The sequence below is a fragment of the Zosterops lateralis genome (genome assembly GCF_965231275.1).
Source record: "Zosterops lateralis genome assembly, chromosome: W".
Classification (NCBI taxonomy): domain Eukaryota; kingdom Metazoa; phylum Chordata; class Aves; order Passeriformes; family Zosteropidae; genus Zosterops; species Zosterops lateralis.
This window is the reverse complement of record NC_139801.1, coordinates 10,656,288-10,669,564: the sequence shown is the minus strand read 5'-3', so window position 1 is coordinate 10,669,564 and position 13,277 is coordinate 10,656,288. Positions and strand designations below refer to the sequence as shown.

Here is a 13,277-nt window from a genome sequence, read left to right as displayed (position 1 = left end):
GTAGTGGTGTGGTTTTGGTTTTATCAGTTTTATGTATTTATTTGTTCCTTGTATTAAGTCCATTTTTATAAGTTATAATGGTTTCCCCCATGCACCCATGTTCCACTCTCATTGGTTTCATCCCAACCCCAGTTATATGTCAGTCAGAAGTTATCCAGCCCCTGGGCCTTGTCTGTCACTTTGGGGTCTCTCCCAAAAGTCTGGAAAGTTCCAGGAAAAACCCCAAGTGATTGGACAAGACTTCAGCTGTCTCCCCACCTGAGTTATTAATTTGTTACTATGTATGTCATTTATCCAGAGACCCATACCCTTTTGCCCCTGATTTGTCCCCAGTTAGACCCATCCCTGAGTTCCTCCCCCCAATAAAAGGTGTTGCATTCGGGGGTTCCCGAAGGCCTTTTTTTTCCCTCGCTTTTCCCCCGCTGCTTCTGCTGAGGGGTGTCTGCTGGGGCAGATATCCTGATGAATAAAGCCAGCAGTTAACGCTGAATAGCCTCCTCTTTTTTCCTGCTGTCGTTGCTTCACTCCTTCAAGCAAGACAAGAACTCACAGGGGTCGGTGAGGTTCATCCTGCTACCGAGCCGTACCCTCATACTGTCGAGGTGTCAGGGCTAGCCAAGGCAGAGACAGACACCTCAACACATGTCCGACAGAGCCAATGCCAGTTGGTTCCAGGATGGATTTGTTGCTGGCTAAGGCTGAGACAATCAGAAATGGTAGTAACGGCTCTGTGATTACATATTTAAGAAGGAAAGAAAAAGTTATTGTGCAGATGTAATTGCAGCGAGAGAAGAGAGGAGTAAGAATTTGTGAGATGAACAACTGCAGACTCCCAGATCAGTGCAGGAGAAAAGGAGGTGCTCCGGGTGCTGGAGCCCATAGTACAGACCATGGTGATATCAGACTGTCCCCCTGCAGCCCATGGAGGAGACCCATGCCAGAGCAGGCAAATGCATGAAAGAAGGCTGTGAATCTGTAGGAAACCTGTGCTGGAGCAGGACCTGCAGACCCATGGAGAGAGGAGTCCACGCTAGAGCAGGTTTCCTGGTAGGACTTCTGACCCCATGAGGGACCCATGCTGGAGCAGCCTGTTCCCAAAAGACTGCACCTCATGGAAGCAGTTTATGAAGAACTGCAGCCCATGGGAAGGACTACCACTGGAGAAGTTTGTGGAGAATTGTCTCCCATGGGAGGGGCCACATGCTGGCGCAGGTAAAGGACTCCTCTGCCTGAGCAATGGCAGAAGCAACTTGTGATGAACTGACTGTAACCCTCCTTCCCCATCTCTCTGCACTGCTGGCAGGGAGGAGGTAGAGCTCAGGAAGGAGGGAGAGATGGGGGGAAGGTGTTTTTAAGATTTATTTTACTTCTCACTATCCTGCTCTGATTTTGTTAGCAATAAATTCAATTAATATCCCTAAGCTAAGTCTGTTTTGCCCATGATGGTAATCAGTGAGTGATCTCTTCTGATCCTTAACCCATGAGCCTTTCACTATGTTTTCTCTCATGTCCAGTTGCAGAGGAGAGTGACAGAGCAGCTTGGTGGGTACCTGGCATACACCCAGGGTCAACCTGCCACACTTCAAAAAACTAACATTGGCATTAAAGCATTAAACCATCTACACATGGAATATCTAAAAGAACACAGTCAGAAAGTGTGGGACACATGCATGTTATCAATAAAAAAAACCCCTCATATCTGTAGAAATGTTCAGAATTTAATCTATGGACATTTAAATTCATACCTACAGAGAAATACTTAGTTGAGGTTTCTCTACAGATCCAAACAAATTCTTAAACATTATGTGCAGGTTCCAAGCATAGCTTTGGCATATGTATTTGGAAAATTAATTTTTATAATAGCAATAGTGTCACACAAGAGTTAAGCACTGAAAGTGCGATTAACCTTAACAGTTTTCATAAATATTTTAATATTTGGATTTTCCTATGGAGAAATAAAAGGACATATATCACATGACAGAATTAAAATAAGATTACATATATTTTGTTTCCAACACTCAAGCTTGTACTGAACCCATGGAAAGATGCATCTCCAGTTTTAACAACAGCTGGAATTTGGTTTTCAAAAATTAAGTCCTCCAGGCAAATAGCTACAGTAAAGATGCTATTTGCAATAAAGACCAAGTAAATAGAACTTCCTTTAAACATGTTTATAAGAACAGCTAGAAATTTAAAGATCTCTCAAAAAGTGTGAATAGAAACCCAAAAGACTTTTGAAACTTGACTGCACCAAATGAACAAGCATTTTCACCCTGCCATTAGCCACCTCTTTGTTATATGAGGAAACAAGTTTAAAAACATACTTATTAAAAAAAAAAATCTATTCTCACAAAGTAAAAAAACACAAACACACATATTTCATGTTTCCAATTACCGGTTGATGAGAAAAAGCAAGGTTTAACTAAATCATTTCAAGTAGTTAAAAAACTATAAAAAGCATACCCACGTATTTAGCAGGATGATTCAACACAAAACTTGTTTTCTGTCCTCTGCTCAGAGACTCTGAATCTTACTATATAGTGCAACACATTTAGTCGCCTGTGGTGGTTTCACATTTTCAGAATTTTGTTTACTAACTGGGAGATAGGATTTTGGGAGAAAAAGGCAAAACAGGCTTAACTTAAAAGTAAAAAACATAGATTTTATTTACATACACTAAGGAAAGAGGAAAAAGAAAAATGAGACATTCAAACACCTTTCCCCCTACTTCAAACTGTTTACTTTCTCACTCAACACAGATAGAAAACTATGATTTTTAGTTGGTCACTACTATTTAAACACAATCTTGCATTACTTTCAGAGAGGAGCCTCTCTAGAGTTTATGAAGATACACACCACAAGAAAAGGTCTAGTGGTTCTCAATGTTACAAATCTGCAACCACCTGGAATTTTGTAGATTCTGTGCAGTCTCACCCATATAACAGTTTCCCAAGCTGTTTATGGGTCTCTGAATGTTTGGGGTACTATTTTAAGAATGTTTTTTTAGTATAAAGCAAGGATTCTTTTCTTCTATCTCTAAAATTGTTTCTATCTCAAAAGAAATAGAGACCTCCTTTTATGCCCAGGAGCCAGGGACATACTTTATTCAATTAAATTTCATTTATATCAGTATACGCAACTCTTTGACTAGAACTTGCATTCTTCTAAACAGCATTATGATAGTTTATTTCTTCATAATTCACATCTAGAGAAGTCTGGTCATAAATGTCCACTTCCTCCATCTTTTCTTCCAATAGTCTTTATCAGTTCTTTCACTGATTTTGTCTCAATGCTGTCCCTCTACATTTCAAATTACTCTGTCTTCTATGGAGGAGGGAAAAGGGTTAATGTTTTTGCTCAGAGTCTTTTTTTCCTTCTCCATCTGACTCCCGGAACTTCAAGGCCGCAGGTGATGGTGGGGGGGGGAGGGGGGAGGGGTGTGTGTGGGAGAAGGGGGAGAGGGAGCATGCTCAGGAGCGCTGATGGATGACCCTCTTCCACCCTTGGTCAGATCTAAAGTAATTCAAACTTGGATCAGCTCCCTGGAGCTCTGGAGAAAGGTTCTCAAGATTCTCTCCTCCCTCGGACCAGAGGCTCCGGCAGCCAAGCCAAGAGAACGGCTGCCGCGGCCCCTGGCGCAGGGTCAGCACTGCTGATCTGCAATCTTCCTCCTCTACCCATCAGAGGAGCTGGAGGAGCAAGGGGACACTGCTGGCCGGGGCAGCTCTCCCACAGGCAGTGGACCCTCCCGAGGCCTGGCCGGGCCTGGCCCCGGGGAGGCCTAGCCCATACTTCTGACTTACGAGGTGATGTTAGCTCTTTGCCAGCCTGAAAAGGAAAAAAAGGGCCGGGTCACTTGAGACCTTTGATTTAAGACTGGGTCTCCAGAGGTGTGTACAACACTCTTATTCGTCAGCCAAGCTGTCAATCTATGCTATAATTTCCTTAGGGAAAAAAAATTCACATTCATGCTAAACCACCACACTGCCTAAAACAAAAGTAGCCCTAAAGATACACAGAAGGAAGATCTATTACAGAAGCTGCAAAAAATACAAAGGAGAAGCTATGCACTCTACTCAGAATGTTTGCCCTGTTGAGTAACTGTTCACCTTAGGCACCTCTTATTTTTGATAAAACTCAAGTTCTACTGCCAGATGTCTTTTTTTCTCTCAAATTCGCTTACATACAAAATTTCTTGACTATTCATGCACAATGTCCATGAATGAAATTACATGTACCAAACTAACAAATATTTACAACATATCTTTTTTTTATGTTGCTTGATGAGTCCTGACTGATTTCAAGAACTTGCTTGTTTGTATACCTAGCTCTAGAGAAAAACCAACTAAGCAAACTGAGTACTGCTCGGTTTCTTGTGTTGGTAGCTTAAGGTAGTGCCCAGTTTAATAAAAAGTTACAGCATTTAGATGAAGAATGTGAATATAGCCTACTTACAAGAAGAGATGGTAACAAGGTACATGAAGAACTGAGCACAAGAAAGACATGGACCTGCTAGATTGAGCCCAGAGGAAGGCCACAAAAGCTATGTCCAAATGCCTCTTAAACACTGACAGGCTTGGGGGATCAAGTGCCTCTCTAGGAAGCCTGTTCCAGAGTTTGACCACCCTCTCGGCAAAGAAATGCTTCCTAATGTCAAGTCTAAACCTCCCCAATGCAGCTTTGAGCCATTCCTACATGTCCTAGCACTGGATAAGAGAGAGAAGAGCTCAGCACCTCCCTTTCCAGTTCCCCTACTCAGGAAACTGTAGAGGGCAATGAGATCACAGTTGAGCCTTTTTTCTTCCATGCTAGATAAGTCCAAAGTCCTTTGCCATTCCTCATAAGACATTCCTTCCAGTCCTGTCAACAGCATTGTTGCCCTCCTCTGGGGGCAGTTCAAGGACCTTCACATCCTTTTTTAATTGGGGGGCCAAAAAGTGCACACAATACTCAAGGTGAGGCTGCACCAATGCTAAATACAGAGAGATAAGTCCCTGCTTCCAGGCTGGAGCAGCCTGTCCTTGGAGGACTGCACCCCTTGCAAGTGACCCAGGCTGCAGCAGTTTTGGGAGGACTGTTTGCCCATGGGGGGAATTCACATTGCAGTAGTTTTGGGAGGACTGCTGCTCGTGAAATTGAAACCACGTTGGAGAAGTTCATAGAGAACTGTCTCCCATGGGAGGGACTCCACAGCACAGCAGGGGAAGGACTTCTGTCCCTGAGCAGTGGAAGATCTCGGGTGATGAACTGACCAAAACTCCCATTCCCTGTCTCCCTGCACTGTTGGTGGGAAGGAGGGAGGGGGTTGGGGGAAAAAAGGTGTTTTTAAGGGCTTATTTTACTTCTCATTGTCCTCCTCTGACTTTGTTAGTAATAAATTCACTTTGTACTTCTAAGTTGAGCCTGTTTTGCCCTTGGAGTGTTTTCTCCTGGTCCTTATCTGAACTCATGAACCCTTCACTAATTTTTTTTCTTTCCTCTGTCCAGCTGTAGCAGGGGACGGTGAGTGAGTAGCTTTTGTGGGTGCTTGGTGTTTGGCCAGTGTCAAACCATGACAAGTGGTAAAGCTCATTAGAACAAATTCACAATAGAAATGCCTTTCTGTTTTTGTTTTTCCTACAGGAATAGGAATACTAAACTTCTGATGCTTTAGGATACTTTTCATTCTGTATATTTTACTTTTTTCCCCTGGGTATTAACGGGGGAAAAAAAACTGTCACAGCATAAGGTAGACATAAATCTTATCTTACACTAAGGCAACAAATCAGCTGTGCAAAAGACTTTTAAAATTCCAAACAGCTTGTACAGTTTCTTTACAAAAATATTTATTTGTAAATACATGATGTAAATATTACTATGTTTTATTGAAAGCAAATAAAAATGTTTTAATACATTAATGTTTAACATATAATAAAATCATGTAATGATTTGGGTTGGAAGGGACCTTTAAGATCATCTAGTTCCAACCTTCCTGCCATGGGAAGAGACACCTTCATATCCAACCTCACCTTGAACACTTCCAGGGATGGGGCATCCACAACTTCTCTGGGCAACCTGCTCTGGTGTCTCATCCTCACAGTAAAGAATTTCTTCCTAATATCCAATCTAAATGTACCTTCATTCAGTCCTATCACTCCATGCCTTTGTGAAAAGACCCTCTCCGTCTTGCTTGTAGGCCCCCTTTAGGTACTGGAAGACTGCTATAAGGTCTCCTTGAAGCCTTCTCTTCTCCATTTTGAACAACCCCAACTCTCTCAGCCTGTCATCCTAGGAGAAGTGTTCCATCCCTCTGATCACTTTTGTGACCCTTCTCTGGACTCGCTCTAGTTGATCCATGTTCTTCTTATGTTCAGGGTCCAAGATCTGAAAGTAGTACTCCAGGTAGGGTCTCACCAGAATGGAGCAGAGGGGGATAATCACTTCCCTCAACTTACTGGCTGCACTTCTTTTGATGTAGCCCAGGATACAATTGGCTTTCTGGGCTGCAAGCACACATTGATGGCTCATATCAAGCTCCTTATCCACTAACACCTCCACATCCTTCTCCTCAGGGCTGCTCTCAATCCATTTTCCATTTAGCAAGTATTTGTGCTTGGGATTGTCCTGACCCAGGTGCAGGGCCTTGCACTTGGCCTTGTTGAACTTCATGAGGTTTGCAGAGACCCACCTCTCAAACCTGTCAAGGTCCCTCTGGATAGCATCCCTTCATTCCAGTGTGTCAACCACACCACACAGCTTGATGTTGTTGGCAAACTTGCTGAGGGTGCACTTGATCCCATTGTCCATGTCACTGAAAAAGATGGTAAAGAGTGCCCTTCCCAATAATGACCCCTGAACAACACCAATTGTCATTAATCTCCACTTGGACATTGAGCTGTTGACCAATAGTCTGAGAGCGACCATCCAGTCAATCTCTTATCCACTGACTGGTCCACCCATCAAATCCACGTCTCTCCAGTTTAGACCAGGATGTCAAATGCTTTGCACAAGTCCAGGTAGGTGATGTCAGTCGCTCTTCCCTCATCCACTGCCTCTGTAATTCTGTCATTGAAGGCCACCAAATACATCAAGCACAATTAGCTGATGATGTTGATAGTCAGCTTTATCAGAGAATGCCAAACATAACAAGCAAAGCAGAAACTTTGCTTACACAAATCATCCTGAAATGTCTAGTACCACCTAAATGGCTTCTGACAGAAGCATAATTGGCATTACTCATTCACTGTCAAGTGTCCAATTCAAAGGAAGTAATTTAAAAATTTGCCAACAATTTCAAGGGCAATTGTGGTGGTTTGACCTTGGCTGAATGTCAGGTGCCCACCAAAGCCACTTTCTCACTTCCCTCCTCAACTGGATAGGAGAGAGAAAATACAATGAAAGGTTCATAAGTTGAGATAAGGACAGGGAGAGATTATTCACCGATTGCCATCACAGGCAAAAAATACTCAACTTGTGGATATTAATTGAATTTATTACCAATCAAATCAGAGAAAGATAATGAGAAGTAAAACCAAATCTTAAAAACATTTTCCTCCCACTCCTCCCTCCTTCCCAGGCTTTACTTTATTCCTGATTCTCTACTTCCTTCCCCCCAGTGGTGCAGGGAGACAGGGAATGGGGGTTAGGGTCAGTTCATCACACGTTGCTTTTGCTGCTGCTTCCCCCTCAGGGAGAGGAGTCGTTCCCCACCTTCAGTGTGGGGTCCCTCCCACAGGAGCCAGTCCTCCACAAACTTCTCCAACATGAGTCTCTCCCACAGGTTACAGTTCTTCATAAACTGCTCCAGCATGGGTCCCTTCCATGGGGTGCAGTCCTTCAGGAACAGTTTGCTCCAGCACGGGCTTCCCACAGGTTCACAGCCTTCTTTCAGGCATCTGCCTGCTCCATAGTGGGTCTCCTCCACAGGCTTCAGGTAGATCTCTGCACCCCCCAGGGCCTCCATGGGCTGCAGGGGGACAGTGACATCACTATGGTCTTCACCATAGGATGCAGAGGAATCTCAGCTCTGGCACCTGGAGCACATCCTCCCCCTCCTTCTGCATTGACCTTGGTGTCTGCAGACTTGTTCCTCTCCCATATTCTCCTCTCTTCTCTGGCCACAATTACTTCTATGCAATAACTTTTTTTCCCTTAAATATATTACTCCAGATACATTGCTTCCATTGCTGATTGGCTCAACATTGGCCAGTGGTGGGTCTGTCTTGGAGCCGCTTGGCATTGGCTCTGCCAGACATAAGGTGAAGCTTCCAGCAGCATCTCACAGGAGCCACCCCTGTAGCTCCCTGCTACCAAAACCTTGCCACGCAAACCCAGTACAGCAGTACATTCAGATAAATATTTAAAGTGAAAAATTGGTGTATCAAGTATTTTGGGGTCATATTTGGTTTGGTCTCAAGGAATAATGTGACTTCAAAGATGTTAACAGTAATTAGAAAACAATAATGGAGAGTTATCAGATTCTATGAATGAATGTCATTGAATGTATTTAAGTTCATATCCTTTACCTTGTCCTGACTATGGAATGACAAGTGCTACTGTTTCAACTTGCACATTCCATGAAATTCCATGTTTTAGACATCATTAAAAATAGACAGTGTTGATATAATTTGCCATGAATATAAAACTGGAAGTTAATACTGAATATCAGCAAAAAAAAACCAAAAAAAAACCAAAACAAAAAAACTCCAAACCAAAACAAAACAAAACAAAACAAACCAACAAAAAAACCAAAAAACCAACAAACCCAAAAAACAAAAACACAAAGTGATTTGTTTTATGCTTCTTTATAATAAGCAGTAAAGAGTCAAACTTGGAACTTGGATAGATCTGAGGAAGAAAAAAATATATATGGCTCAATCTCTCATGACTAAAACCCTAAAAATTTTCAATAATAAAAAGTCAAGAATGAAATAATTAAGCATTTAATTGCCAGTTGGCCTTTGCTTTTTGAGCCTGGATTAATTCTACCTAATGTATCCTTAAAATACTGTTAAATTCAATAGCAAAACTGAGACCCATGTTTCTGAATGCTTCTGCCTTACAGAGAAATAAAAAGGGTGAGACAACACAGAAATAAAATAAACATTCTTTGGGGGTGTGGACTGTAGAGGAACTACACACATTTCAAATGGGGCCGGTAGGAGGAGAGAAAAGGCAGAGGGATGGGAGAAAGCTACTAGCAATGTTTTTAATTGTCATCATATCAGATGGTACTCTCCATTCAGTCTATCAAAATTAGATGGACTCTTCAAAACACACCACAGCTGCTTATTTCTCAGAATATTCCATCTGTATGACAGGCAGGAAAAGCTGGACATTTTCAAATTATATTTCATTATCTGCTGTGGAAACACCATACAATCACATGAGAATAAATCTTGGTTTTATGTCTTTCAGAATTACTTTGAGTGACCTGAAAATTTCAGAGGTGTGTTTATCCACACCTAATATTGCCTGCCCAATGTCAACTCTAAGAGTTTGGGAAACCGGACAAGGGGAAGAGTGGTAAAATGAATTCCTGACTCTTCCAAAAGATTTCATTGCATCTTAAAGTAGTCAAATCTGGGAGTGGGAACTCTTCAAAATTCCCAAGGATAGTACTAGTAACAGCTAAGAAGGATTGTAAAGGACCATGCATTACATTTGTACAGCATAAAACAAGTGATCACTAGGCTCAAAAAGTTGAAATATAAATATAAATACAAGGTGTCATGGTTTAGGAATGGTATTCCCCAATTTAGTGTTCCCACCAAAAACACCCCAGATCACATGCCACTGGCTCACTTCTCTCTCCCCCTCCATGACAGGATGGAGAGGAGAATGGGAGGCAAAAACCGGTCAAGATTACAGCTTGAGATAAGAACAATTTACTGTAAACACCAACGAAATAAGAAAAACGAACAGCAACGACAATACTTATAACCAGGACACCAGGGTAATCACAACTTACCTCACAGACATTTAAACTGGATTATGTTAGTAAAAAAAAAAAAAAAAAATCAGGATTCACCTATATTGAAGAGAAACATGCTCTAATTAGAAGCACACGCACAATGCCAAGCACTAAGGAGCTGATTGATCTACCAAAACTATATCCTGGGAGGCTGCTCTATATTTTAACAAAATTACTGAGACTGCAGACACACGCTCTACTGTTGTGAATAAATAAGAAACAAGTTTGGCTTTCCTTTGTTTCTCCATTTTGGGTGTTATCCTTTATTTCTCAAGATGGAACTATTAATTCTGTTTCCCAGTAGAGGCAAACTTCAAAAACCTGGATACTTCAGTCAAATATATTTTTCTCTTTTTTTAAACCTACTTTAAAGCAAACAAAAGTTTTTTGTTTTGGTAAGATCTGATTACTGAGAGATGCCTCTGACCGAGTAGCAAATGACACCATATGCAATACGGATTTTATTTTACAATAAATGTGAGGTAGAGAGATAGAAAGAAATAAAAAAGAGTAAAGAGTGGAGACAGATCAAGCAGAAGACAGTCACCACCCATGAATACAGAGGCATCCCATTGGTCCTTCTTCACTCCAGGCTTCTCAGTGATGGGGGTCTTGGAGTTGTTCTTCTGAGGGTGCCACCTTTATACAGTCCAAGTTCCTAGTATCACAGAGTGGTCACAGATGCTGTTCCCATAACTTCGGGTGATATGTGTATGAGCAGTTGCTCCCTTTTCCAAAGTGGGAATTATTGTACAGATGCATTAACCAGGATGTGCTAACCAGATTTTGCCTCACCAGGCCTGGAATTAGAGCCTTCCTGTTACAAATTCCTCCCTTCTGTGCTTATCTCAAGTTCCCGCTGTGGTGATTTATCTTATGGCAAGTTCCTTCTGTGGTCTTGTGTTGTGCTTTAGGAATGGTGCTCCCCAATTCAGTGCCCCCACCGACTCTCCAAATCACACACTGTGGTCTCTTGCTCCCCTGTTTTCACCTCTTCCTCCCCACTGTGTATGGCTGGAGAGGAGAGTTGGAGGCACAAAAGGCAAAGATCATGGGTTGAGATAGGAACAATTTACTGGAAACAGCAATAAGATAAGAAAATGAACAGTAACAGCAACAATATTATTAACAGAGTGTACAAGAAAAGAAATTATTCACATGGAAAAACTCCACAATAACAGACAATATCAGAAGGCTCCCTCTGCCATATTTTCTCTTCCGGAAGGAGCCCCTTCTCCTTGTAAAAGAGCCCTTTCCCCTGCCCCCAGTAATGACATGAGGTGGTATAGAATAACCTCCAGACCCCAGTCATGCCCCCTCTCAGCTACTGAAAAAAATTAACTCTGTCCTGGCTGGAACCAGGACACCTTGACAGTTTTTGAGACAGGCAACTGTGCTCTTTGCACCTTTGTAGGCAGACAGGCGGGACAGAGGAAAACAAGCTTTTTCAACGAAGCCACCACTTCTAAGTCTTTACTACTGATTTGGATTTCTAATTCCAGCTTCTTGTCACTTGACCTAGTTGTGCTTTTGATAGCTTTTTTTCTCCCAGTTGTTTTTTAAGCAATTTATTTTAATAAAATACAACAAACTCACTATAATTTTAATTTATATCACATTGCAAGGTCTTTCAGCAAGAAAAGAGCAAGAGAGCCCCTGACTCATAGGAATCAGCATTTCAGCAGCATTGGAGCCACACTCCATGAGTTTCAGGCCACTGAGGGGAGGGTTGGGTCTGCAACTGCCAGGAAGTTTTTTCCAGTGTTTTGGCAGCATTGGAGCCTTTTGGACAAAAATAGTTTTTTCCAGGTTTTCTTTTTTTCTGCTCCTGTTGTTGTTTAGGGGCAGGGAGGGAGTTCTGCAACTGCAGAGGCCTGGTTGCTGTGTTGTTTTCCTTTGTTCTCTCTCTTGGCTGCATGGTCTGGAGAAAAGGGCTTCTCTGCTATCTTGTCTTTGTCCTCTGGGCCACATGGGCTGCCATGGCGGCCGCCATCTTCAGAAAAGAGAGCTTCTCCACCATCTTGTCTTTGTCCTCTGGACCACTAGTCTGTCCAGGTGGTGGCCATATTGTTTTCTTTGTTCTTGGGGAGTGGGCCATGTAACTCAGCACTTTTGTATCTAGTGGTTATTGCTGTTTTTCTTTTAGTAAACTGTTATTTTTTCACTTATCTCTTCATGTTTATCTCTCCTTTTCACTTATCTCTTCATGTTTATCTCTCCTTATTGTTGAAAGGGGAATGGTTAAAACTAAGGGGAGATAACATTTCAAAGTCTGCACCCCATAAAATTGTCTTAAACTAAGACAGGTTGGTTTTGCAGTCTTCTAATAATGACTACCTGGTACACTTTCCTAATCTACAACTGAAATTAGGAAACATGCAGCAAATAATTCCATCACCATCTATGTTTATCTTTCTCTTGCAGCATGAAAAAGAGAAGGCCTTGACACTGTGTAAGCACTGTTCAGCAGTAACATCAGTGTGTTATCAATACTGTTTTCAGCAGAAATCCAAAACATATCACCATGCCAGCTACTACAAAGAAATTTAACTCAATCCTAGCCAAAACCAGTACTTCATAAACATAATTTTGTTCAGTTTAAATTTATGTATATCCTTTCAATTCCACTGTTCCAATAATTCTTATCTTAAAAAAACCCAAAAAACCCAACAACCATCAATCCTTCGAATCAATACCAAACAGTAACAGTTTCATAAAACCATGAGTACATAAGAAAAATCTATAAGGACACTTTTTTACCCACTGAAAAACAACAACCCTCAAATTCAATAGCATCTCACCTGCATCAGCTCTGGACCGCTGACCTGGTGATTTTCCAAATGGGGTCTTCATTCATCTGTGTTTAAGTGAGCAGCAAAGCTGCTAGACTAGGGTGAAAATCCAGTTCTTCCCAACTCCCCAAATATCTTCTTATTCTTGTAATACAACAGCTACTTATTAATATACCATCCAATCATCAATTTGTTCTTCCTCAAATATAGGAGAAGCACTTTCAGTTATATCACTCTGAAAAACAAATCAGAAAATATAGTCTGATTTGAGACTTGGTTAAAATAAACAATGAAGTGAAACAAAATATTTTTTCTTTCATGTTCAATGAGAAGTCTTTTCATATTCTGTTATTCTGGATGCATTCAGTAAACAGAGGATGGTTAGGCAAGAAGACAGCCAAATATTAAGGCTCACACTTTTCCTCATATTCTCAATGCAAGTTCTGTATCAGATCAGTCATCCACAGGAACTCATTGAAAAAAACTAGTAAAAAAAAAAACCCAAACCCCACCAGTTAGTATAGGAAAGAATG

At 41.6% G+C, this 13,277-nt stretch overlaps 1 protein-coding gene across 4 annotated transcripts in view; it reads right to left on the bottom strand.

Moving 5' to 3' along the window:
- Positions 1 to 13,277, bottom strand: part of LOC310922015 (spindlin-Z-like) — a 128,501-nt gene that overhangs the window by 29,123 nt on the left and 86,101 nt on the right. For all 4 annotated transcript variants that reach the window (XM_083882301.1, XM_083882300.1, XM_083882302.1 and 1 more), the window contains one exon: positions 12,754 to 12,979. In XM_083882301.1, coding sequence (XP_083738427.1) covers positions 12,754 to 12,805 — 52 coding nt within the window. In that variant the 5' untranslated portion in view covers positions 12,806 to 12,979. The remainder of the gene's footprint in view (positions 1 to 12,753; positions 12,980 to 13,277) is intronic.